Here is a 24,038-nt window from a genome sequence, read left to right as displayed (position 1 = left end):
AGAAGAGCTTGCGTTGTTGTTCTTACAGACCTGGTGCATAGCACACGTTTCCACATGCTCCTCCCATCAGAGTTGCGTTCTCCATTGCCAAGCGTGTCTGTAAACATGGTATTAACTGATAAAGAAGCTGTGCCAAGATTGGAGTAGAAATCAGAACACCACTTCTTACCTTCTTATTTGGGGCTTTTCTTTTAGGATCCAATGAAGGATTTGAATAATGACTTAATAATACAGCCTCTTAAAGTATAACACTGTGTTAGGTTTGGGGGTTGTTGGGGGTTTTTTAACGTAAAATACATCTCTCTCTGCTCGCAGGTGGTCACAGAATTTTCTCCTCACCACTCAATCACATCTGCTCACACAAGCAGTCAGGCAGTCAGCAAAGACGAAGTTTCTTCTTCCGGAGACAAAAAGAGATTTCACACAGCATCGTTTTGCCGGCTGCAGTCTCTCCAGCGCACCCAGTCCCTGAGGTACTGTGTCACCTCTTCTCTGCCCCTTTTCCAGCCACGAGAAAGCAGACAGCAGAAGCGGTCAAATGGGCTTGCACTTGTGATTTCTAGGGCATTCAGATCATATTTTTTTAAACTCAGTTTGTTATTTAAAACACAAACACCTGGTGTGTGTGAGAAGTTTTCACATCCTATGATTCTGTAAGATTATTTCTTGAAAAAAGGAAAAATGCAGCTCTTGAGCTTATAACTACTTAGCTTATTTAGAATGAAAATTTCTACCATGAACTTTTCAATAAGAAATTTTCAGCACACAGATAAAGTTACCCCCATGTAGCTTACTAACTTTTTTAGAGAAGCAAAATTCAACTGTAAAATTAAGATTTTTTTTCGAGAATGATACTTGGAAGTAATACACTAGGTATTTTCCCTAAAGCCTACTCTTATAGTTTCCATGTTAATGATGGTGTTGGCCTTGAATCACTAAGTAGAACAAATTATATATTTCAACACATTCTTGATTGTTTTCCCTATAGAAAGGCAATCTATTTTCAAAATGCAATATAAGGGAAGTATGTGAATCATTTGGGGAAGAACAAGAGAAGCTTTAAGAAATATACATTTGTCGCAAAGGTCACTTGTTTTCCCCTTTTTAAGCTGTTTAAGCTTTTTAAATTTTCTCACAGTGAGCCCACATTAAGTATTTCATAGAGGCATGCAGTCCCCTGGTTATGACCATCCAACTTACGTACAATCTGCAGTGATGACCAACCCCAGAAAGCCTATTCAGTGCAAAATTTGAAGTACGTACAATGGCTTGCAGTAACAAGCCGGTACTTCTTTGTGATGTGCATCAAAAAATGATTTCATTATTACTGTATTAGTATGTTAGAGATGTTTTCTTGTTTAATTTTTAATACATAGATAGGTACACTATATGCTATATACTAAGACAAACATTTGGCTAACTGATATTCCATACACACCTGTTTCTACTTATGTACAAGTTGGAGTAAAGGCAGATTTAAGAACAGAACTTGCCCATAATTGGGGACTGCCTCTGCTCCCCAGAGGTAAGGGCATGTTTTTCTGGCGATAGCCCCCAAGCAGAAGGGCTGTCTAAGCCCAGAGGACAGTCCTGCTTGGTCCAGCCAGCAGAGCCAGGACCAGCACTTGGTATCACTCACAACACTGAACATTAGTTTCTTAGTGGAAAAGGAGAAGGCATCTCCGAGAGGTGACGAAGTATGGTTTTAGCATTTCAGTGTGGACCCAGCAGCACTTCTACCAGTGGCTGTAGCCTTGTGAGCCCACCGAGCAGAGACAATCTCGCAGCCTCTCTGGGGGAAGGCCTGATAAGAACTGAGTGAAGCTGCCAACAAGTCAGTTGGTGCCATCCACAGCTGCGCTTCCAGGAGCCAGCCTATGGTGGCACTTTTGTGGTAAAAGGCCCATCTGAACAGGGACTAAGCTAAGGCCCTCAAATTGTGCACCCTAACCTCGGGCTTTCCAGGGTTCCTGTAGTGTCCCAACTGAGTAGTGTTATCTCCCTCAGCTCCCTGTGCAAAGTACAGCGTAGCTTGACTGTGGAGGATTCGACCGTTCTTATGTAGGTAGCTGTTTTTGTAAATTGTTTGTGAAGAGCTATGCAAAGCCTTGAGACTAAAAGTTCTGTGTGTATTATTTATTTTCTGGGTTCTGCTCATAGAATTAAGTAAGTAGTATGGAGTGCTATACCAGGGTGGTCAAAGTTTAATGTTTTGGGATCCCCAGGGGGTGGTGGGTGGTATTGTTTTGTTTTGGGTACATGATAGAACTGCTCTAAGTAGTTTTTTTAATACTTGAAGAAAAAAGGGGGGGGTTCATTTTTATTTTGCCCCACCAACACACAGACACACATATACATGTAACACATGCACTCCCTAAGTCTGGTGTGTTCCCAAGTATAAGCAACGTGTATGTGTAATAACCTTCAAGGAGCTTGACAGTCAGACTTTTATATATATATATATATATTCCTTCAGAAAGGGTGCTGTGCACTGTCTTTTGCATAAATTTTCTTTGTGGTAAGAAGATGAAAGCGCTCTGAATTAGCCATTTGGCGATTTGGAAGCTTGGTGCCATTTTTCATCAATGGCAGTATGTTTCCAACGGGCTGGGGAGGAGGACGAAAAGAAAACCAGTGTTTGTTTTGACCAGAAGCCTACTTCAGGCCAACTTGACTCAAAGCACGGTAAGGTTAAGAGCCCATGCAGAGACAGCACGAACAGGCAATGTGAAGTTCAAAAGGGCAGGGGAAGGAACTCGGGGCAGCCTGGAGGGTGTGTTGTGCTGGTTTCTGGAGGTCGGTGCTCCGGCAGGAAGGGCAGAGCCCCATGAAGCAGGAGGCTGTGTCCGAGAAAATGATCCCATTGTGGTGCGCTGGGTTCTGATCTTCATTTTCAATCCTTTTTCCTCAAGCACATAAAGAAGCCAGACTATGTGACGACAGGCATTGTGCCCGGCTGGGGAGACAGCATAGAAGTTAAGAATGAAGATCAGATTCGAGGGCTTCGTCAGGCTTGTCAGCTGGCCCGTCATGTCCTCCTCCTGGCTGGGAACAGTTTAAAGGTGGCGTCTCACCAAGCCTCAGAAGGACTCACATACGAGACAACAAGCTCCCTCTTCTCTCTTTCCTACCCTCTCCCTTTAACCCTGCTTTTGTGCCCAGCTAATCTATTAAACATTAAGTCAGGAGGATGGAGGGAAAGGGGTTTTATAGCCTCATATGGTTACTCAAGAGTTGATGTGAAATCCACATTAAATTTTACATAGCAGAATTCTGGGGATGTGCTAGGCTGGCTCACCCTACCCAAGTTGATGGATGGCAGCCAACTTTGTCTTTTGACCCCATCCTCCTACCCAAGGTCTCTGCTTTCATTCACCGTGTCATTTCTGTGGGCCTGGAGAGTCACTCTGCCTTGTCTTCCATCTCCTGTTTGATCGCATTATCTCTGCAAAAAAAGCTCAGCCCAAGTACACAGAGCTATAGGTAGTTGAACCCCCTAATGCTGGACAACAGCCCTGCCGCGAGCTTTCGTTCTCTCACAACCATCTGGAATACCCCACTGCATAAAGCAGAGAAATGTGGCTGGTTATTAGGACGAAGGTGGGCAGAATTTAGGAAGTGAGACTCAAAGATGCGTTCTTGTAAGGTGTCATGTGTAGTAAATGTCTTAGAGAGAGACAACTAAGCTGAATGTCAGCCTACGTGAGTGCAAAGGAAATGATGGGGGGAAATACTGTTAATTTTTAACTAAAAAGCATTTCTTTTTATTTTAGATTTGGATGTGTATGTGTGTGCGTGTGTGCGTGCGTGTGTGATCCAAGTGGGTTCATAGAGAATAGCAGCCGTTTCGGGTTGTGCAGTAAATGGAGCACAACCCAGGCACAGTCTGCTGCAGAGTGGCGCTCTGGACTGCAGCCGATGGGAAAGAGCTAGAATTTTTTTTACGAGGTGCAGGTTTAAGGAGACTGTCTTCATGTTCTTTATGTTAATTTCCTTTTCGTTTGGAGGGTGGTGTACCTGCTAAACCAAAAAAATCAAATCTACTGACTTCAGGTCGATTCCAACTTATAGACATCTTGTAGGACAGAATAGAACTGCCCCATAGGGTTTCCAAGTCTGTACGTCTTTACGGAAACAGACTGCCATGGCTTTCTCCTGCAGAGTGGCTGGTGGGTTCGAACCTCTGACTTGTGGTTAGCAACTAAGTGCTTGCGCCACTGTGCCATCAGGGTTCCAGTACACCTCCTAAGGAAGGAGGGAAATATTTTAAAATTTAACTTACTTGTTTAGACACTAAAAATATAAAATTTAGTGAAAACCAAATTGCTACAAAACGTATCAGATTCCGTTTTTTAAATGATGATCTTTACTCACATGTCATTGCTGCAACACGCTTGTAAATATTTCCTTGAGAGACATTTGACTGACTTGGGGGTTGCCCATTTCTCAGGCTTCGGCATCTAAACTGAATACTTTTGGACATTAATGTATACCAGCCTCAGTTAGCCCAAGGTGCTGCCCTGGACGAAGAGGAAAGAATTTCCTAAGGACATGCTTCTGCCATCTGCCAGCTAAAAGGAGCCATGTCGCTTAATAAGGGCTCACCGATGATTTACAGAACCCTAGAGTCTGAAATTGTCTCTTCTAATAGCTAACAATACCATCATATATCCAAATGAATGTCCAAAAGCACAATTTAGGATTTTAACATTAATCATAATTAAGATATCCTCCACAAGTTACTGTAGTAAATTTATATACTCTGTTACCTAGACGTGTTTTTGCTCTAGGCATAGTCAATACATATAGAAAATGTCTTCAACTGTCGCTGTTAAATTTCTTTATTTAATATTTTAGGTTGACATGACAACTGAAGAGATAGATGCTCTTGTTCATCAGGAAATCATCAGTCATAATGCCTATCCCTCACCTCTAGGCTATGGAGGTTTTCCAAAATCTGTTTGTACCTCTGTAAACAACGTGCTATGTCATGGTATTCCTGACAGGTATTCATTTCTTAATAACATATCCTTCCTTTGAAAGTTAAGACATGCATGTAAGATTGAAACCCACCTGCAAATGTCTCAAGTTGTTTGTTAGGGGAAAGCAGACACTCTGAAGCACTCGGCTCCCAATGGACGTAACGCCACCATTTAATGTTTCTGAAAAAAGGCTGCTGTGCTAAATGTTGCTTTTACTGTCTTTGACTTTAGCCACACAAAGGGTAAAAATACAAATGTCGGCAAACACTGGTTGTCAACTACTCATTTGGCTCTTTGTGAATTTAAACAACTCATGAGCACATCTTTCATCCTTTTTTAAGAATAGATTTTCCTCAAGTAGAAGGAAGATGTTTTGGAAATGATGATGACAACATATGTACAAAAGTGCTTAATACAATGGAACGATGGATTGTTATAAGATTTTTAAGAGCTCCCCAATAAAATGACTAATCATAATTTTACAAAGCACAGGTTGTCACACAGTGGCAGTACTTTGTGCCATGCATCTCCTGTAAAACATGAATGTAATGAGCCAAAGTTCAGTGTGACGTCAGTACCCCGTTTCTTCCTCCTTCCTTCCAAATCATCGCATTGGGCTCTGGAATAGCGATTATTAGGCGCTTACTGTTTCACTCTTTTATTGAGATCTGTCTATCACCATTTTATTCCTTTTTTCTCCCCCCTCCCCCCTGTTTAGTCGACCTCTCCAGGATGGTGATATTATCAACATTGATGTCACGGTGAGTAAATCATATAAAAAGTAGCTTTTGATCAGCTTCCGAATCGCTGGTCGCGACGAGAGGCAGAGTCGATTGAAAATGGGAACGGCACGGTGGAAGTGCTGTTTACTTCTAGACCCCGACGCCAGCGGCTGGCTTCCTTTTTTTGTCTTTAGCTCTGTGTTTATTCCAAGTCAGCCCAGGCCTGCGTTGAATTTAGGGCTGGCATCAGATGCACTGAGATCAATGTTGGCCTAAGTGAAATGTCAACCCAATCCTGCTATGTGTCATGTTTTTGAGAAGGTGTAATTGTTATTGATCCACTGTGTAGTTAATGCAGAGCACCACAGCACTGGGCAGCTGCAGAGGCTAGATATGTATGAGATGAGCTAACGCGAAGAAAGCCAGCATTTTTCCTTCACTCTGCCAAGATTGATCTTCCTCTTCCTGCTGATTTTGAGTGGGGCCTGTCATTATCTTACTCTGTCATTAGGGGCTGCATTGGCCTGTGTGTGTCAGTCTATTTGGACAGCAACTCTTTTGCTAGCAGTGTTCCCTAGATTTATTAAAATCCTTGAAGGTAACGTTGTGTTCCATTTCTGGTATCGAAGCCTTGAACTCTGCACAGATAAGTGGAGCAGGGTTTTTCCTCTGTGAACTTAAGTTTACCCCAAATGGTTTATGGTCTTTCTTTTAAATAACAAGCTTAAGTAATTTCACATAGGAGCTTCACATTGGAGAAGCCCTAACCATTTCAAATTTTCTTGGCCTTTCATCTTACACCTTTCATCTTACACCTTCTCAAACGTGAATTGTCTGTGCTCAGGTAGTTAGCAGTATTATTATGTTTTAATTGGAATAATGCCTTAGGGGAGGTAGGTGAGAAATTGTATACATCTGTTGGTGAATAAATAACTTTTAAATAAAGAAATAAAATGTTAAGCACTGATGAGAACTGGCTATGCCAGAACACTCAAGGAATACAGTTTTCTTTCTTTTTTTTTTGTAGGCCTTGAGAGGTTTATTAACGTTATCCCTGCTTAATCACAGAAAGACCAAAAAAAAAAGCCTTCCTTACAGTTTTCATTAATGAGGAAATACTTTCAGTATGAAACTCCAGTAGGGTGGAGATGAGGAGTCTAGTAGGTGATTGTCAGTCAGATTTTCCATGGTTTAAAATAATCCAGCCTGTTTGCTTCGTAACCATTTGTGTGAGGATTCACACCAAAGATTCTTTTATTTCTGGTATTTCCTGTGTCATTTTGTCCTGCTTAGAATACTTGAGCATCTGCTCCATGTAGCTCCTGTTGGTATCTTTCCAACGTAGAATCACATAGAAGGAGGTATTGTATGAAGTTTACCTAAGATAAAGTCCCTCTCATAATATGCTTTTCTTTGGGATTGCACCTGATTTGGGGGTTTCCTATTTATTATCTCCCCAAATCACCTCCTAGTATTATATTGCTGCTGTGAATGCAGTCATCACACTCTCCTTCCCTCGTGCTTCCGCTGCGCTCAAAGCAACTGCTCTCTCCCTTTCTAAAGACGGCTAAGAACCGCTTCCATTTGTACATCCAGTGTGACTCCACAACCGCAGAGCTCATGGAAGCCAAGCGGAATGCTTCCAAGTGGCTAGAAAGTGAAGGCGTCGAGGAAACATATAGGTCAGTGTCTTAAATTGTATTTCTCAGGAAGCATTTGGTCAAATGAAGGCATTCTTTATTAGATCCTCTGCTTTCATCAGAAAAGACTCATTACACATTATAATTATTTACATCTGTTAGATGACCCAAGAAAATAGGCTTCTCTCCCCCTGAAAAGTCCAATGCTGCAAAAAAGACAGTGAATGTGAGGCCCAGTGGAGTTGCTCAATCAATATTTGATAAACAAATGAAGTAGGAAACAAGACTTGGTTGTGGGTACAACAGTAATTGTCGGTAATGGGCCCCCAGACTTTCAAAAGTATTGTATTTATATATATGTTGAATCTTTCCAGTAGTCAAGTAACAATATGAAGAGCCAAGTAGAGATTCTAGAAAACAACATTTTTTCCTTAAATAGCTACTATATCAATATTTAGTTACAAATTAAAATGTATACATTTACTCGTGTGCTAGCGGGTCTTCTGTGCTTGTAGGTAAAATGAAAGCTCCTGCTTTTCTAGACGTCAGAGGGCTGTGAATCGGCATACGCGTGTGAACTGCTACTCTACTGCAAGGCGATGAAGGCGATTTGATAGAAAACCTTCAACTTGAAGCTAATAATCCACAATATTAATCTAAATCTACCTCTATATTCTTCCACACATCTTGGATAAGTTACATGTTGGTGCCTCCATTTCTGGACTTGAAAAAGGAAGATAGAGTAATCAGAAAAATCAAAATTAACAAGTGTTGGTGAGAATGTGGAGAATTTGCAGCCCTTCTCCATGGCTGGTGGGAATGTCAAATGGTACTGCCGATGCTGAAAAGCAGTTGGTGGGGAAAAAAGAAAAGCTGATACCAAGGGCTCAAATAAAAAGTGAATGTTTAGAAAATAATAATGGCAACATATATACAAATATGCTCGATACAATTGCTGTATGGATTGTAATAAGAGTTGTAAGAGCCCCCAATAAAATGATCTTTAAAAACAAAAAAAAGCAGTTGGTGGTCCCTCAAAGAGTTAAGCCTGACCCCCGGCTGCTGTACCTCTCTGGTACATAGCCCAAAGACCCGAAAGGCCGCCCTTGATAATGGATGCTAGTGCACCTTTGCTCATAGCGCACTCTTCACAATAGTCAGCCTTCTAACGGTCTCCCTACATCTCCATCAACAGATGAATGGACAGATAAAAGGTCATCTACAGATACAGTGAAATCTTATTCCGCCATAAAGAGAAATGAAGCTCCACAGGAATGAACCCTGAAAATACTGTGCTAAGTAAAATAAGTCAGACACAAAAGGACAAATATTTTATGAGCCCATCTATTTGAAATATCTAGCATGGACACATAAAGTATGTTGTGGTCACCAGGGGCTGGGGTAGAGTCGTGAGGCATGATTGCTGACTGGTACTGAGTTTCTGTTTTGGGTAATGACAAAGTTTTGAGACTGGATCGTGGTCATGGTTGTAGAAGTATAATGTCACCAAATTGTGCACTTACACTGGTTAAGATGGCAAAGTTTGGGTTATACATATTTATACAACAACAACAACAACAAAAGGATGATAAAATAAACGCCTTCCCTACTTTTCTCATAGAACCTTTTAATTGTTTATATATTTAAGGTATTAAGTCAGTAGAAAAACAAACAATAAACTTATAAATAACAGTTTCTGCATTCCATGTCAAGAGAAAGAAAAATTATGAAAAATAAGTAGAAAGGAAGAATGAGTAAAACAGCAAATTGCATGCATGATACATCAAAGACTCACTGCTCAACCCATTCCCTCTGCCTTCTAAGTGTATTATCGTATGTGATAATCATTGCTTTTTATAACGACTCAGCTTCTTCATGCCAAGATCCTATGTGGCCCTTTGAAGCCATGAACACTGATGAAATTATGTTTTCTGTAACTGCACTCGCGACCTTGTTTGTTTGTTATATTCTAATTCTTTAAACCGTAATGCATGTTTTCTTTCAACACTCTGGTAAAGAATTTCTAGACACAGGATTTTTTTTTTTATAACGTATTTCATTTCTATATTAAACCACTTCAATTCTTGGAACTAAATTCTCCTAGTGCCTGTTTTAAAATGGACATGCCTGTCTTTCTTCTCATCATTCTAACTGACTTCCAAGTACAGCACTGGTAAATAAAAGAACTGCTAAACCTTCGTAACAATGAAGAAACATTTGACTATGTTAACTATTTCTTGGTTCCTCCAAAGCTCTCGTGGTAATTGTATGTCCCTATCTTTGGTTACAAATTTTTACATGTGTAGTACTGTCTGCTAGCAACTACCGTGAGGAATCAAAATGTTACAGTGGCATTGCTCATTATCATGCTGAAGTGGCATTACTCATTACCACACTAGGCATTATCTCTTTTTAACTCTTGGAGTATCCATGCATGGCTTCATCTTTTTAAGGCCGGCTCAGTTTCAGCATTTCCACATCCTCCTCTTCTTATAGGCAAACTGTAGAGTCATTCTGGGAGGATGAAACGCATAAATTTACTAAACATTTAAATGAACACAATATATTCTTCAGGTGAGTAGATTTTAGACAAGACATTGCCTTACAATTTCTCCCTGTGTTTAGGTCTATTACAATGGCTACCACGGCGACACCTCGGAAACATTTTTGGTGGGCAATGTGGATGAAGGTGGGAGAAAGTTAGTGGAGGTTGCCAGGAGATGTAGAGATGAAGCAATTGCAGTGTGCAGAGCAGGGGTTCCCTTCTCTGTAATTGGAAACACAATCAGGTAAGCCTTCCACTGACAAGTAAAGGGAGGGTTAGCAAATGGTACAAGGGTTATTGGCGGCTTGGTATAAAGTTGATGACATGTTTGTGATTCAGAACCATCGTTTCAGTCTGATGTCAGTATGTGAACTGCCAGGCTGCAATGCTGTTACCTGGGTTAAAAAAAAAAAGAGTTTTAAAAACATGAATGATAACAGGGTCAGCAAGGAATAGTTATATTGCCCCAGAGAATACTTATATGGATGCTTTACTTGTAGCTCAACATATTGGTCTGTAGTGTACTTTATTTGTGGGAATTACACCACGTCTGGATGAAAGGAGCTAGATAGCCCAACCTTTGGGTAATAAGACAGGGGAAAACAATTAAACATTTAACAAAGCAATTAAACAACATATATCCCTATGATTAAAAGGTTGAAAATGTTAGCTCAAGTAAGCCTTTATTTTCCAAATTAGTGTATGGACAAATAGTCTGAAAGAGTGATTTTTTTTTTTTTGCAAGCCATTGTGTACTTTTCAATTTCCATCCAGTATTCCACACTTGCTTCTTGGAAGTATGTGTAGTTTCTGAATTCAAGATTTCTCTTTGTCATCTGTTACCTACTTTGAGATTTCCACCGCCTGCCCCCACTCCCACCCCAGAAGTAGCCCTGCAGAGCGTGTGTTTTCATTTAAAAGTATGTAGCGTGCTCTATTCAGGGTGACCATACCAGTTCTCATTAATATGATCCATTGAATACTTCCCGTTTGCCTCAAGGATGGCAGGCTTAGTTACCTTGAAAAGATGCGACCTTTTCCCCCCTCCCCACCCTGTAAACCTTCAAATACTTAAAAAAAAAAAAGCAGTAAAATATCAGTTAAATGTATTTATAGCTTTAAAAATATTGTAACCATGTCTGAATCAAACTTTAGTAAAATCTCTTTGGGTTATATCTGAGAAGCTTTTATTGAAGACTTTGAACAAAATTGTGTTTTTGACAGTTTTAAATTATAGGCTAACTAGCCTGGGAAAAAAGGATAGTGTCTCTCTGTTCTTTCATAGGAAATGTTGAATCAGACCCCTACTGGGAAAAGAAATTTAATGCATATCTCACTATCTTACTGTCCATGAATATAATAGAAATGAATTCAAAATGCAGTTTTATTTTTGCAAATGGGATGAGTCGATAGATGCACCTCATATTTTTGAACACCTAGGGTTCAACAAATTTACTAGTGGTGCTCTTGCATTTTAACAAAATGTATTCTTCAGTGGAAGGGGCAGAGAACACTGGATTCTTATTCAAGCATTCTCTCGAGCTCTACATTCATGGCTGTGTCTAAAGGGCATGTCAGCCTTTGATTCTCTCGGAGAGGTAATTATCCTTTTCCTGTCACGGAACAACAAATGATAGCTAACTACAGAGGCACATTTGCAGTAGTCACATTCATCAACTGCAGGAAAAAAAAAATTCAATTTAATTGTGCAACACAGCTGCACATGGGCTTTTGAGCATTTCTGTTGTTCTCCCTGTCTCGCTATTCCTCCCTCCAGATCTATTTTTTAAACTTTTTTTTCTGGTTATTTTTTCCCCCTTTTTTTGTCTCTTCTTCCATTTTTACTCTCTGTACTTTCTTGTTAAAGTAATTTTCCTTTGTGGCTCTCATTCTTTTTTCCCCATTGAAGGCTATGAATGTAGAAAATTATCACAATTACTCATATAATTGAGCCTCTTTGTAGCAAGTGCAACTCCAGTAGCCTTTCTCCATCATGAAAATGGTTTCATTATAGGGTTTTTCATATTCTCTGACACCATCTCCACAGAGGAACAGGCGTGCAGATGAGATGTACCAGGAACAGGCCGGATCAGTAAGGTCACAGTGGGAATAATTAGCTCTGCTAGGGAAAGAGCATCCAGGCCTTTTACTGCTACATAAATGTACTGTCCGTGGCTTTTAGTCACAAAAAAACTTACTAACAAATGGAGCTCCCGCCTACTACTTTGAAAAAAAGATTTGTATCAACACTACAATTTTCCATCATTAAGACTAATAACACAGAGCCTCGTATACATCAAGGGGAATAAAAAGAAAAATCTCACATTCAAGTGGCGGCTGGGTGCTGACCTTTGTTCCCTTTTTTTGTGTACGACTTAACTCTTTACAAAAAGGAGCCACACGCCACACCAACACGCAGGTGAACTCCAGCTAGTCCCAGCAAAGCTCAGCATTCAGCCGGGACGTCTGATCAAACTCCACGCAGGATAATGCATTTCATTACATAGTCACTGCATTAATTCTGGCCACATAAAGAAGAAGAGTAGAATTGAAAGTGACATTGGATTTTAGTTATCTGGATGCAAGGTCGGTGTTCATAGAGTACGAATTTGCATGTCCACACTCCTTTGAAAACCTGATCAGAACCAAGAACTGCACTTAGGAAACTACGTGGAACAGAATAGACAATGGAGCTTTTCCTTTCCCCTCAGAACGTTTCATTATCGAGGTGGTGTGTGCCTGCCACCGAGAATGAAACTGCCCTGAATCTAACAAATGTTTGTCCCGAGATGTTAGCAGCAAGTACTGCTGGACATCTGTTATTTGGCATTTTCCTGTTCAGGCCAGATCTTAAAGGAGTAAATAAACAAACGCTCTGCCACCTTGAAGCCAGGGGACTCAGAATCATTAAAAACGGAGGGGTGACAAACACTGTCTCACGATGCTCATCGTCTTCTCCGTAGCCTCTCCCTGGTGATGCACAGCCTGAAAAGAACATGCAGGCATCAGTTGCTGGCTCATTATGTTGCCAGAAACCTAGAGAGCTGTACAGTGAAATTGTGAAATCCTCCCCTGGAACCTGAACGATAAGCACGATGTCCCCTGGAGAAATGTCGGCAATACACTAGCTTCCTGCACACAGTTGCCTGTGTGCCCTTTTGCTTTGCGAGGGTGCCCTCCATCTCCAGATCACAGTGTGGTTGTGTGCACTTACACCTCCACGTGCTCTCAAATCTTTCTAAATCTGTACTTTTGTAATTATCTCTAGATGATATGATTTGTACATAGGAGAACGCTGTGGATGGGGAGATTCACGCATCACAAGTGGGTGACAGTTCCTTCAGAAATAATTTAAACTTATCGCTGAGAAGATCATGATGAAAGTATCAATAAATGGTTTTTAATGTTTAATTCATAAGTATATGTTTTGATATTAATTTAGAACAATATAAAGTCGTTTTTTTCAAAAAATAATCTCTATTAGATTATGCACATTTAAACAATAAGTGGCGCAGGCAAAATAAGTCATTTTAATGTCATCTGTGATGGATTTTTCATGACAGCTACTGTAAATTACAATTACACGGCTTCTCTGTGCGCATGAAAGTAAGCATTGCAATAAATTATCTTTTATTTCAATCCATCATGTCTGCTTTTCAGAAACAGAAAACCTTAAATAAAAGTTCAGCACGATTGTGAGAAAAATAAAACAGTAATTTTTTGGATCCAGTTTGAAACAAGAAATACATGCCATTCTTTTTGGAAGACAGTCGTTGGCTTTCCAAAATATTACTAATTGTACTCAAACATTCCTTGCCATTAGAGGGAATCCTGAATTTGTGAATTCCTTTAGTCAAGAGCTATTGCTTCAAAGAAAAACCCGCGAACTTAAGGTGAGGCTCCACAACTTCGAAGGTCAGGGGTCCCCGGAGATTCTTTCATGAGCGGGCTCTCCATTTGGAGATCCGTGTGAAAGCCATAGCCCAACTCCTTCCCTGTGCGCTCTCACTTCTGAGTATGCACTTAAATAACAGTCCTCCCTGCCCACCTGGAGAGCATGTTCTTAGTCATAAAAATGTAATCGAAGTGTATCAGGTAATTTAATTTTGCTAAAGATTTCAATTGAATCCAACTGTCTCAGGAAAGGGAATTCCATGAAAGAAAATGGTCCTTGGAGAGATCGAAGAAATTGGTCACAGGATAAAATTTCTTAAGAGGTATTTGTTTCTTTCAACTGTACATATGACCGGAGCACACATTATAATACAGCATAATTTATGAGTTAGTTTACAAACTATCTCTGAACCTACTCCCCCTCTTCTTCCGTCTTCCGGAAATATCCTGTCTGAAGGGCTTCAGGTCATTCAGGCTCACGGGTGGGTGCTATACTGTCCTAGAGAATTTTTAGCTGAGAAAATCAGGCCAGAAGAGTTTATCTCCAAAGAGCCCTTTTTCAGTAGGTTTCCACAGAAAGAGGGCAGCCTTCACCAATGAAAGGTTCAGAGCAAGAAGACCACATTGTGCACCTCCTGCCAAGTGTAGGGAGCCACCCTGTAGCACTTACGGGCTGCCTGCCCGCTCCGCTGCTCCCATTTTCCCCAACAGCCCATCAAGAGGGGCACACGTGCCCTAGCTTTCCATGCCACAAGTCATGTTGCCAATACTTGTGAGTGTCAGAGGAGTGGAATTTGTGTCCCCCGCGTCTTGAAGAAAGATTTAAACCCTAATCGTGTGCCCCGGAGTGTCCCAAAATAGTAGAAGGAGCATGACCTGAAGCCGTCTTTAGGAACATTCAGGAGACCTTCTCCCTTTCAGTTCCAGTAAAGATGTGCTGAAAAGACGAACTACCAATCCCAAAGGAAAATGCCCCATGAAGCAGACAAATGTATACTTAGCTTCGGGGACTCAAACACTGAGATGGGCAGATGGTGCTCAATCAGGGAACGAAGGGAATTGTGTCCTGTGTTTTCCCTTCTTCCACCCAACTGGGAAGTCCCCTGACCTTTGCAGCCACGACCCACACATTCTATGACGCTCCTATAACCAGAAGTTCCAGCAGGAGCCAAGGAACAAATTGTGGAAGGAGAAGGCACTGGGGCATCTTTAGCCAGCTCCTTAACTGCACAGCTTGTTTCATGAAGAGGAATGCTGCAGGGGGAGGGGCAGTGTTGCTCAGAGTGGGCTGCTTCTCACATCCGCAATGGAAATGAAGGTTGTTATTGTAACAAACATTTGAAGATGTAGGTGTGATGCCTGCCAATCTGTGAGATCCTTAATAATGATAATTTTTTTAAAAGGACAATTTTGCTTTTTGTTTAAAGGAAAAGCAAATAGGAGAACAATTTACATTGAATGTTCTTTGAATCATTGGGGTTTGTGGGGATTGAAGTAACGTAATGTCTAGTTTGGGTAGAACCCATTCTTGTGGAGGCAAAAAGTATAGATTGTGTCTTACTAGTACGTCTTCCACCTCCACCTTCTTCTCCCCCGTGCTTCATCATCAGACACGGTGCAAAATGGCTTGGAGAAGGCGCTGCCCCTCTTACCCAAAGTGCCAAGACCCACAGAAATAACCAGACAGGCCACCTTAAGAGAGAAAATCCCTGTCCCCAAACAGATGCAGAATTCACCTATTTCTGCATCATGGCAAGTACATCCGAATGACAGCTCAGCTGCTGGTTAGAGTGACATCCTCGTTTAACCGACAATATTTCACGGGTCTGAAGATGAAGATTTTAAATACTTAGAGAAAAATACATAGACATGAGGACTTACAAAGATGCTGGCTAAAAGCAATTGAGTATGACGAAGTCTGGAATCTACTAGAAACTCTAGTTTGGGATCTGAGAACTTTTGGTTTTTGCTAAGAATTAAAATAGTAGTCCTATGAATCCCAAGTTGTTATGGGTTAGGGTTAGAGGCGATATGCCATTGATGCCCATGAAAATAGAAGGTGTTGAAATGGCTGACCCACATCTATGTTCTTATATTTTTACTGTTGCCAGAAATAAGCATAGTCACCTGATCTCAAAAGCAGTTTTCTAACTTTGTATGTGCAGATTTCAAGGTCAGACTCTGCTAGATTTCATTTGTACCAGGCAGGTAGAACACAAACCGTTTGCATACTGAAATCATCAATGAAGCAAGAAGATTTGGAAATCACAACACCAGCTTCTCTTAGTAGCATAGTGATTCAAATGTATTTTAAAATAAATTTTGGAAGTGGTGTAGGTCTTGAGTAGAACTCCTGAATGCTCACAAAGTTCTTAGAGTCTCCAGAACACCGGCAAAGCTGATTGGCCCTTTTGTGTGAGTGCCTATTTGTAAAATGTACAAGGTTTTGAAATAAATTGGATCAACGTGAACCATAGAGTAGGACGTCACATTTTTAGATAGTATTTTCCCCCTCTGTTTGGCTCCCAAGTCAGTTGTAATTTGCCTTTTGTGAAAGGCCTAAAAAAATTAGAGAGGTTTTTATGACCTGCACAGTATGCACATGGTTCTTAGTTACGTACAGTCCGTCTCATAAGTGCGGACACACACATTTGTTGGCTACGAGTACCTTTGTACGAATGCTGTGCTAAGATAAATGAAGCCAATTACTGTTAGATACATACCTTCCATCTAGTGTCATATAGCCAAAGGATGTTAAAAACGATAGCAAAAATAGAATTATTCCTGAACAGTGAAATATTTTTAACACATATTTCTTTGAGGTACAAAATAGTCTTCGCTCCATCACACACAGGTACTTTGGTCCCCAGTCCCCCCAAAATCTACTAGTTTTACAGATTGAAAACAGACTGATACTTTCTGACTAAATACATCTGATTTTTTTTCCAAAGATTTTTTTTTTAAATCACAAACAAAAGAGTTACTGTAAAATGTCTTACCCCATTCTTTCTATGGCACGCTGTTGTCTTCCTAGATGGCTTTTCTGGGTAAAATTTTTCCCCACAAGTGAATTTAGGTAAAGTATAAGCAATTATCAGTTATACGTTGTTTTCATTTAATAATACTTTATTGTAGTCGGTGAAAGTTTACAAAGCAAAATTGTTCCCTGTTTTACAGTTCCCTTTCTACCACTTGCCCCATGCCATTGGTGGCAGCATGTCAGCATCGTCATCATGTCCGTTCTCTTTGTTGCTCCCGTTGCACTGGGTTCCCTGTCCCTCCTGACCTGGCCCCTTTTATTTTGGGTGAATGTTGAGGATTCAGTCTCATTTTCATTGTCTGATAGAGCACGGGTGAAACTGTTTATTTTGTAAACCAACCTACCATTTGACTGAAGGTGACCCGGTGAGAGAACTTCAATGCCAAGCTCAAAGGCTATTTTAGAGCCCTAGTCTTGGGGGTTCCACTAGTCTCTATCAGTGCAGCAGATGTGACCTCTTAAAGGAATGTGAGTTGTTTGTTCTACATTTTCCTTCCATTCGACCCAGGACCTCCTTTTGTGTCCCTGGTCAGAATGCTGGGCATTGGTAGCTGGGCACCACCTAGTTCTTCTGATCTCAGGTTTGAAAAGGTTGTAGATTGTAGCTCATCGAAACTGTTAGTGCTGTGGACTGATCATGCTCTGTTGCTCTGTCTGGATAGAGACCAGTAGTTGTACCTTGTAGCTCAAAGAATATTTTCAAAGTGCCTGCTTTATCCAAATCTGCTTTAAAGACATCTGAATTAATTTTTTTTTGTTTGGTCACTTTTAAAGCCACATAACACTTCAGAATGGTTTGCAAGTCTGTCCTCATTTCGTTGGACATGGAATAGGATCTTACTTTCATGGACATCCAGAAATTTGGCATCATGGTAAGCAAGTTAATGTGGGGAACTGTTTGTTGAACGGAGTCAGTCGGGCTAGAATAGTTTTGCCCCAGAGGCTCTTCCTCTAGCTTTGTGTTCACATTATTGTTATTATTATTATTGGTGGAGGGATGAGGACGACACGAATATGACCTATTTAATCTTAACCAACACATTACTACCGTGCTAGGTTAGAACCCAGCAGTTTCAGCCCCCAAATAAGATTTTGTTTTTTGGCTTCTCATGAAGGGTGCATAGCTGGAAAGCAGAAGGGACATTGTCTAGAAGAAGTTACTGAAAACAAAACAGCCCTGCATCAATGCCCCAGCAGCATGCACATATGACTATTTTCTGTTTGTCTTTTTCTTCTCCCTTTTGTAACCACTGACTGTTGTGGTTAAACTTCATTACATCCTACACAGCGTTGACAGATGATGTATTTAGCAGCATGTACTCTTTAGTGATTTCTGGATTAGACCCACCCTTGCGTTCCTTCCTTGTTTTCCACTGCCTGGGTGTGCACCCCTACAGGGAGAAGGCAAAAGTGAGCCGGAGGAGGGGTGGGGGGAGCAGGGGGTTTCAGTCCCCTTAGCAGCTGCCAGGACCTATGCAGGACACTGGGCCTGGACCTGTGGGCTTGGGTAGCCATTTCTCTTAACAGACTCATCTGTTGGTGGCAGGGAGGCAGTCCAGGGAACTACTACCTAGAATACACCCTGGAGGGTCCCTGGAGACCAGCAGGTCAAAACTCCCATCAAGCCTTGGTCCCACCTGAGGTCTGTGCCAGATGGGCCTGCAGACGCTGCTTCCCCCCTCCAGCCCCAAAGCACCAGCATACTTCAGCCTTTGCAGACCCACACTCTCTTGGGAAACCTGACATCTGTCTTTTTGGGGTAGGGGTGAAGGTGGTGAGGTCTGGGCAGGACTGAGGACCCCAGGAGGCCATGTGCAGGTGGAGGGAGGGGCAAGCCTGACAGGTGTCTGAAACACCTGGAGTGCTCTTGGGAGCCTTGCTGGGCCCCTGGGCCCAGTGTGTGTGTGACCCCTTACACAGCCAAGCAGCAGCCGAGGCCCAGGAGCTCTGTGCAAGTCCCCAATGGTGTCCACCACCCAGAACTCCAAGTGTTCCCCCTCCCACTTTCACCCCAAAGAGAAGAAATAAAATGCCAAGTTTTTAAATGGGCCCCTATCCCATTCTGTTCTGTCTCTTGATTTCCTCCCACTCTTTTTGCAGCGAACAACAGCGACCTGCTCATGGAGGAGGGCATGGCGTTTACCATAGGTCAGTGCCCGCCCGGGTTGCCTCATCCCAGCTGGCGCCTCTAGTGGAAGTGGTGGCATGCTGGTCCAGGCCAGGCAGCCCCATGAAGGACTAACAAACCAATCAACTTAATTAAATAATTCAGATGTGTGGTAAATCTGATTAGACGCTCGCCTCCAGCCCATCTTCCTCAATCAGATACTTATGGACACATTTGGGAGAGGGCAGTTGTCCAACCTCTTGCCAGCATTATGTGGTGGTTTTGTTTTCGCTTTGGTGCCTACTGCCCTCCACCCCCTTCATGCCCCATAACTGGGGGTGGGGTGGTGATTGTGCCCCTTGCTCCCTGTCAGCAAGTGGCATGTGCTCTCTTGCGGCTGCTCCTGGCTGGTGGAGTGATTGGTGTCACCTCCAGATCCCAATCACCCACTGGCAGGAAGGTACCGTATTTCTGACTGTGGGACTTAATGGAGAAGCAATTAGAGTGAAATAAGAAAATTATTATTTGCTGATTAATGAACATTTTGAGCGTGTTTTAAAAATTCAAATATCTTTTTTAACTGGCTGGTATTTATAAGAGGGGCTGGTGTTTGGGTGGTTCTTATCCACAGGGTCCTAATTAAGGCTTGATTAAAATGCCCTTCTTTCTCTAAAAAATTACGAAGTAGGCAACTTCATACATTTTTGAACGCCGTAGCGTTTCCTCTTCCTACTGTTTCGTTTGTGGTGTACTGTGTAAGCAACATCAATTATCAGCCCTTACCAGATGACAACATGAACCCGTGGGGGAATTACAAGGCGTGGGGGGCGAACCTTCTTACTCTCTCTTTTTTTGATAATCAACCGAAATAATGTTTGACAAGAATCTGATGAGGTCACTGCAGTAAATATTTTCCCTCTTCCAGAGCCAATCATCACCGAGGGATCCCCTGAATTTAAAGTCCTGGAAGATGCGTGGACTGCAGTCTCCCTGGACGATCAAAGGTGTTTGCTTTCTGCCCAGTTACTTTTCAATTGTCTGTGGAGGAAAAGTTTCCCACCCCCACCCCCACCTCCCTCCCCGCGGGGCTGCGTGCACCCTAACCACGCCGCCCCGTGTGCTTGTGTGTGTGTGTGTGTGTGTGTGTTTTGCAGGGCCGCCCAATTCGAGCACACCGTTCTCATCACGTCGGGCGGCACGCAGATCCTGACCAAATTGCCCCAGGAGGCCTGAGGCCCAAAAGACAGGGTCACCGGACGCCTTCGTCCGTAAGTGTTCGAAATCCGGTTGGAGAATTTCTCAGAAGACTGGCGATCGATCGGCAGCTAGCGCCTAATAAACGTCTCTTCTCTTCAAAATACACGGTAGAGATTAGGGACCGCTGGGGACGCAGCGCTGCCGCCCAGCCCGGGCTGCGCGAGGACGAGGGGACCCCTTCTTGGGAGATCAGGGGCTTCTCTTGTCCTAACCGCCAAAGTAAAAACACCATTGCCCTCTCCAACCCATTGACTGCACTCTTTTCGTCGGTGACAGTGATTTGGGGGAAAGATGGGGGCTTAAGATTTGAGTTTGAACTTTTCACGCAGGACCGCCAATCGAAGGAAACACCCAGGTCTCCCTGTTGGCTGGGATTTTTTAAAAAGTACTCGCCCCCTCTTGGGGCGCCCTTGTCGGCCGACCTCGGGGGTGCTCTTGGGGTCAGCGCCTGTCCGCCAGCACTTCCGTGCAGGCTCCCTCCCCTCTCGCTCACAAACGGGGGTGTGGGTTACAAACTGCGCCTTTTGGCCGGCGCCCTAGAGCTTGGTGCTTCTCCGGGGACTGTAGGGGCGGGGTGGCCCCAGGCGCCCTCCTTCAGCAGCCACCCCAAGCCATCCAGAAGTTAAATGTAACCCTCCGCCCGCCCCTCAGGAGGGCCCAGAAGTGAACAGCATCCGGCCCCCACTTGGCCAGCAGTCAAGCTGGCTAGCCCTGGAACTGACCCCCTCCCCTCGTGACCTGCCATTGGGGCGCAAAGGCCTGATTTTCTGGAGACCCAGGGGGTCCTCGTGAGAGGAGGCCACGGGCTCTTCGGAGGGCAAAGGCCCAACTGGCTGGGGCTGGAACTGGTGGCTTTCAGGGCAGCTCCAACCCTCTTCGGGAGCAGGAAACCCGTGAGCTCACCCCCTGCACCCCAGGGCCAGCTTCCTCCTGGCCGCGCCCTCCTGGACCAGTTCACACCCTGGCGCAGCGCTGGGAAGGAGCCCACCTTCCGAAGAAGTGTCCCTCTTGGTGTTGGGACCAAGTACAGTGAGAGTGGCCCGTGCCCTCGGAGGTGAAGTGAACTTTTCATTTCTATTGAAGCGGGTTTCGCAAAGTCGCCATCCGCTAACAATACAGCTTGGGGCCCGAGCGCCAAGGAAACCCGGGCACCTGTAGCTGCCCTGACAGGTGGCGTCGGTGACCCGAGACCAGAGAGCCTGCTCAACTTCAGGACAGAATGGTGGGGAATTGAGACCAAGGAGCGCGCTCGGGAAAGTAGCGAGTTCGAGCTTTACCCTGAACTCCGGACTTTGCGGAGCAGTTCCCAAACTCCTGCTCGGTTTATCTACATGGAAGAATATAGAGTTTGGGCCCAGGCCATTCCAAGTGTAAAGGGGCTAAGAGCTGGAAACGATGAGGAAGAAGTTGGGAATTTACAAGGACCATTGAGAAAGCTTTAGGGTGCTCAGGAGATAACCAAGACCTTGGGATGGACTGGGGGCTGCCAATGGGAACCCTAGGGAGTCATTAGAGGGAAAGGGCCCGGCTGGCTCGGCGGGGAATGACGTCGCTTTCCTCCTGGAGCAGTGGGATTGCAAGGGCTGGCGCTGTTCATTTATCTGCAGATCGGTTCCCTTTGAGGTTCCCCTAGAACAAATCCGCTAAAACCACAGCCTTTTACGACCTCAGAGTAGCACACCGCTCCTACTGCAACTATCCCTAGTTTGGGATATTTACAGAACACATTTGTAATCCCATTTATTAAAGTAGCTAGTAACTTTAGACGTATTTATGTCACTCATATTTAGACATATACGTTTAAACATATTTTCATCCCTGGTGGTGCAGTGGTTTAAGCGCTCCTGGACTAAGCGAAATGTAGGCGGTTACAACCCTCACCAGCATCTGCTTTCGTAAAGATGGACAGCTTTGGAAACCCTTGGGTGCAGTTACACTTTGTGCTATCGGGTCATTTGGCGTGGGAATCATCACAACAGCAACAGCGTTGAGGTTTGCATGAGAATTTTTGGTAGCATACACGCCGCACACACCCACCACCACTACCATCACCAGCAGCAGGCAATACGCAACAACAGGAAACAAACTTGAAGTCGAATGAACTCCGTTTAACACGCTTTGAGTTTGAAATTAGGAAGCAGATTTTTAAAGGCCTGCTGCACACCTGCCGCCCCCTCTGCCCGCTGAACTGGCCCCAAGCCTCACCCTGGGGCTTTTGGTTTCACCACCAGGCACAGGTCCTGGGAAGTATCTCCGTCCTCAGTTTTACCCCGAACTCGCCGCTCCCTGCGTAAGAGGGAGAGGAGTTTTGTTTCCTCTCCCTTGGGACAGGCAGAGGTCCAAGCACACCGGCATTTCAGAACAGGTGTCATCCACTGGAATTGGGGAGGGGGTGTTGTTAATCCTCTCTGGGGACTTGGCAGAGAGAGAAGATCGCAGTGGGAGAAGTGAGCCTATGCTAGGTAACTTGGCACCCCGGGGGCACCCGCTCAGCGCCCCTCTCCAGACGTGCTTCTTTGGAGCTTAGAAAGAATTCGAGAGTGTATACACTCTCTTGCTCACATACAATTCACTTCTAAAACAAGCATTACGGAAACTATCCTGAGGGAGTGCATACACCGTTCAGGCAGCCGGGTCCCTCGAGACGCGAAAGACTTGGACACCCCTTCCCGACGTGGGGAGACCAAGGGGGCCCGCCCAGAGACGATCTCTGAGTGTGGCTACTCACGCCCAACCCCACCCCAACTTCAGTACTCCGGAATCGACTAGCCCTGAACCGCTCGGCACTGCGGTTTCCTCCCGCGTCCCGCTGCGGCCCACCGCCCCACGGTCCCTGGAGTCACCAGCCCGGCCGGGCCCCAGTCCCGCGCCCGCGCCCGCCGCCGGGATCACTTACGTGGGCAGGGCCGAGAGGAGCGCAGGAAGACCGGGGCCCGGATGGCATCGGCCAGGCTGGGCAGGGCGCACCGCACAGCACTCCACACCCCCAGACAGGCGCTGGGAAGGAGCAATTAAAACCACACGTGCGACCAGGAAATCAGGACTAGCGGAGAGGCTCCCGGGGTTGTCTGGTGGCGAAGTCATTAGTTGGTTGTTTCTACAAAGCCTCGCAGTGTGGTTCGATGATTAAGGGGGGTGAAAAACATTCTTTGAAACATTGGCAAACCCGTTATTGGTTTGGAAGATTATTTTGTTTTGCTTTTGCTTTTGTTTGGCTTTTCGCTCCAACCACCACGCCGCCTGCCTGAAGGATTTCTGTCCCCAGCATCGCGCCCTAAAGCCAAAGAGGGATTCTGTGGGCAGCAGCTGCTGCTACCGAAGTTAAAACAGAGAGAAGCCCCCTCCACTAATATCTATAACGACAGCACCGATGTCATTTGTTTTGAATGCTCATTTTTATTGGTGTTCCCTCTCTGCCAAAATGTGCTTGATTACAGAGGTCTGTGCTGTGATCACTGCGCTCTGCAGACAGGGGAAGGTGCTGTAGTGAAGGTTCAGCTCAGGCCAGATCAAATCCCGGGCTGTTTAACGCTGAAAGGCTGCATGTTGCTATTAGTGTTAAATATATGGCTAATTATGCGTATGAAAATTAAACATCAGTGTTATGCTAATGGGGAGCCTTCAGCTGCGGATCCGAGCACTTGAGACTACCATTTAATCAAATGAATCAGTAACTAATACATCTGCACGTGTGAACTTTCACAAGATCATTTCCCTGTTCCCGTCACACCGCTAAATTATGAAAGAAATAATTATCAACACTTTCTAATTACCTAACAAAGTAATTTGGGATTCACCGTGGGGCTGGCGGGATGGGGAACCAGCAGCCCTGGGCAGGCAGCGTGGCGCGC

The 24,038-nt window shown here is 44.0% G+C and overlaps 1 protein-coding gene across 1 annotated transcript; it reads left to right on the top strand.

The window, feature by feature from the left end:
• Positions 1-406: 406 nt before the first annotated feature.
• Positions 407-20,431, top strand: METAP1D (methionyl aminopeptidase type 1D, mitochondrial). The gene is made up of 8 exons (XM_045299554.1): positions 407-473; positions 4,858-5,006; positions 5,701-5,743; positions 9,970-10,133; positions 17,598-17,695; positions 18,924-18,971; positions 19,856-19,934; positions 20,085-20,431. The coding sequence occupies exons 2-8, from the start codon at positions 4,864-4,866 to the stop codon at positions 20,161-20,163; spliced, it is 654 nt and encodes a 217-aa protein (XP_045155489.1). The 5' UTR covers positions 407-473; positions 4,858-4,863; the 3' UTR covers positions 20,164-20,431.
• The last annotated feature ends 3,607 nt before the right edge of the window (positions 20,432-24,038 follow it).

This window comes from Echinops telfairi, unplaced genomic scaffold, assembly GCF_000313985.2.
Source record: "Echinops telfairi isolate 266 unplaced genomic scaffold, ASM31398v2 ScPeMD7_4;HRSCAF=17, whole genome shotgun sequence".
NCBI lineage: Eukaryota > Metazoa > Chordata > Mammalia > Afrosoricida > Tenrecidae > Echinops > Echinops telfairi.
The sequence above is the reverse complement of the archived record's forward strand: the minus strand, read 5'-3'. Positions and strand labels throughout refer to the sequence as shown.

Excerpts from the sequence above, each read along its gene's own strand:
- METAP1D (XM_045299554.1), top strand. The coding sequence starts at position 4,864 with ATGACAACTGAAGAGATAGATGCTCTTGTTCATCAGGAAATCATCAGT. Across the intron at positions 10,134-17,597 it reads GTAATTGGAAACACAATCAG|CCACATAACACTTCAGAATG; the intron begins GTAAGCCTTCCA and ends TCACTTTTAAAG. Across the intron at positions 19,935-20,084 it reads GTCTCCCTGGACGATCAAAG|GGCCGCCCAATTCGAGCACA; the intron begins GTGTTTGCTTTC and ends TGTGTTTTGCAG.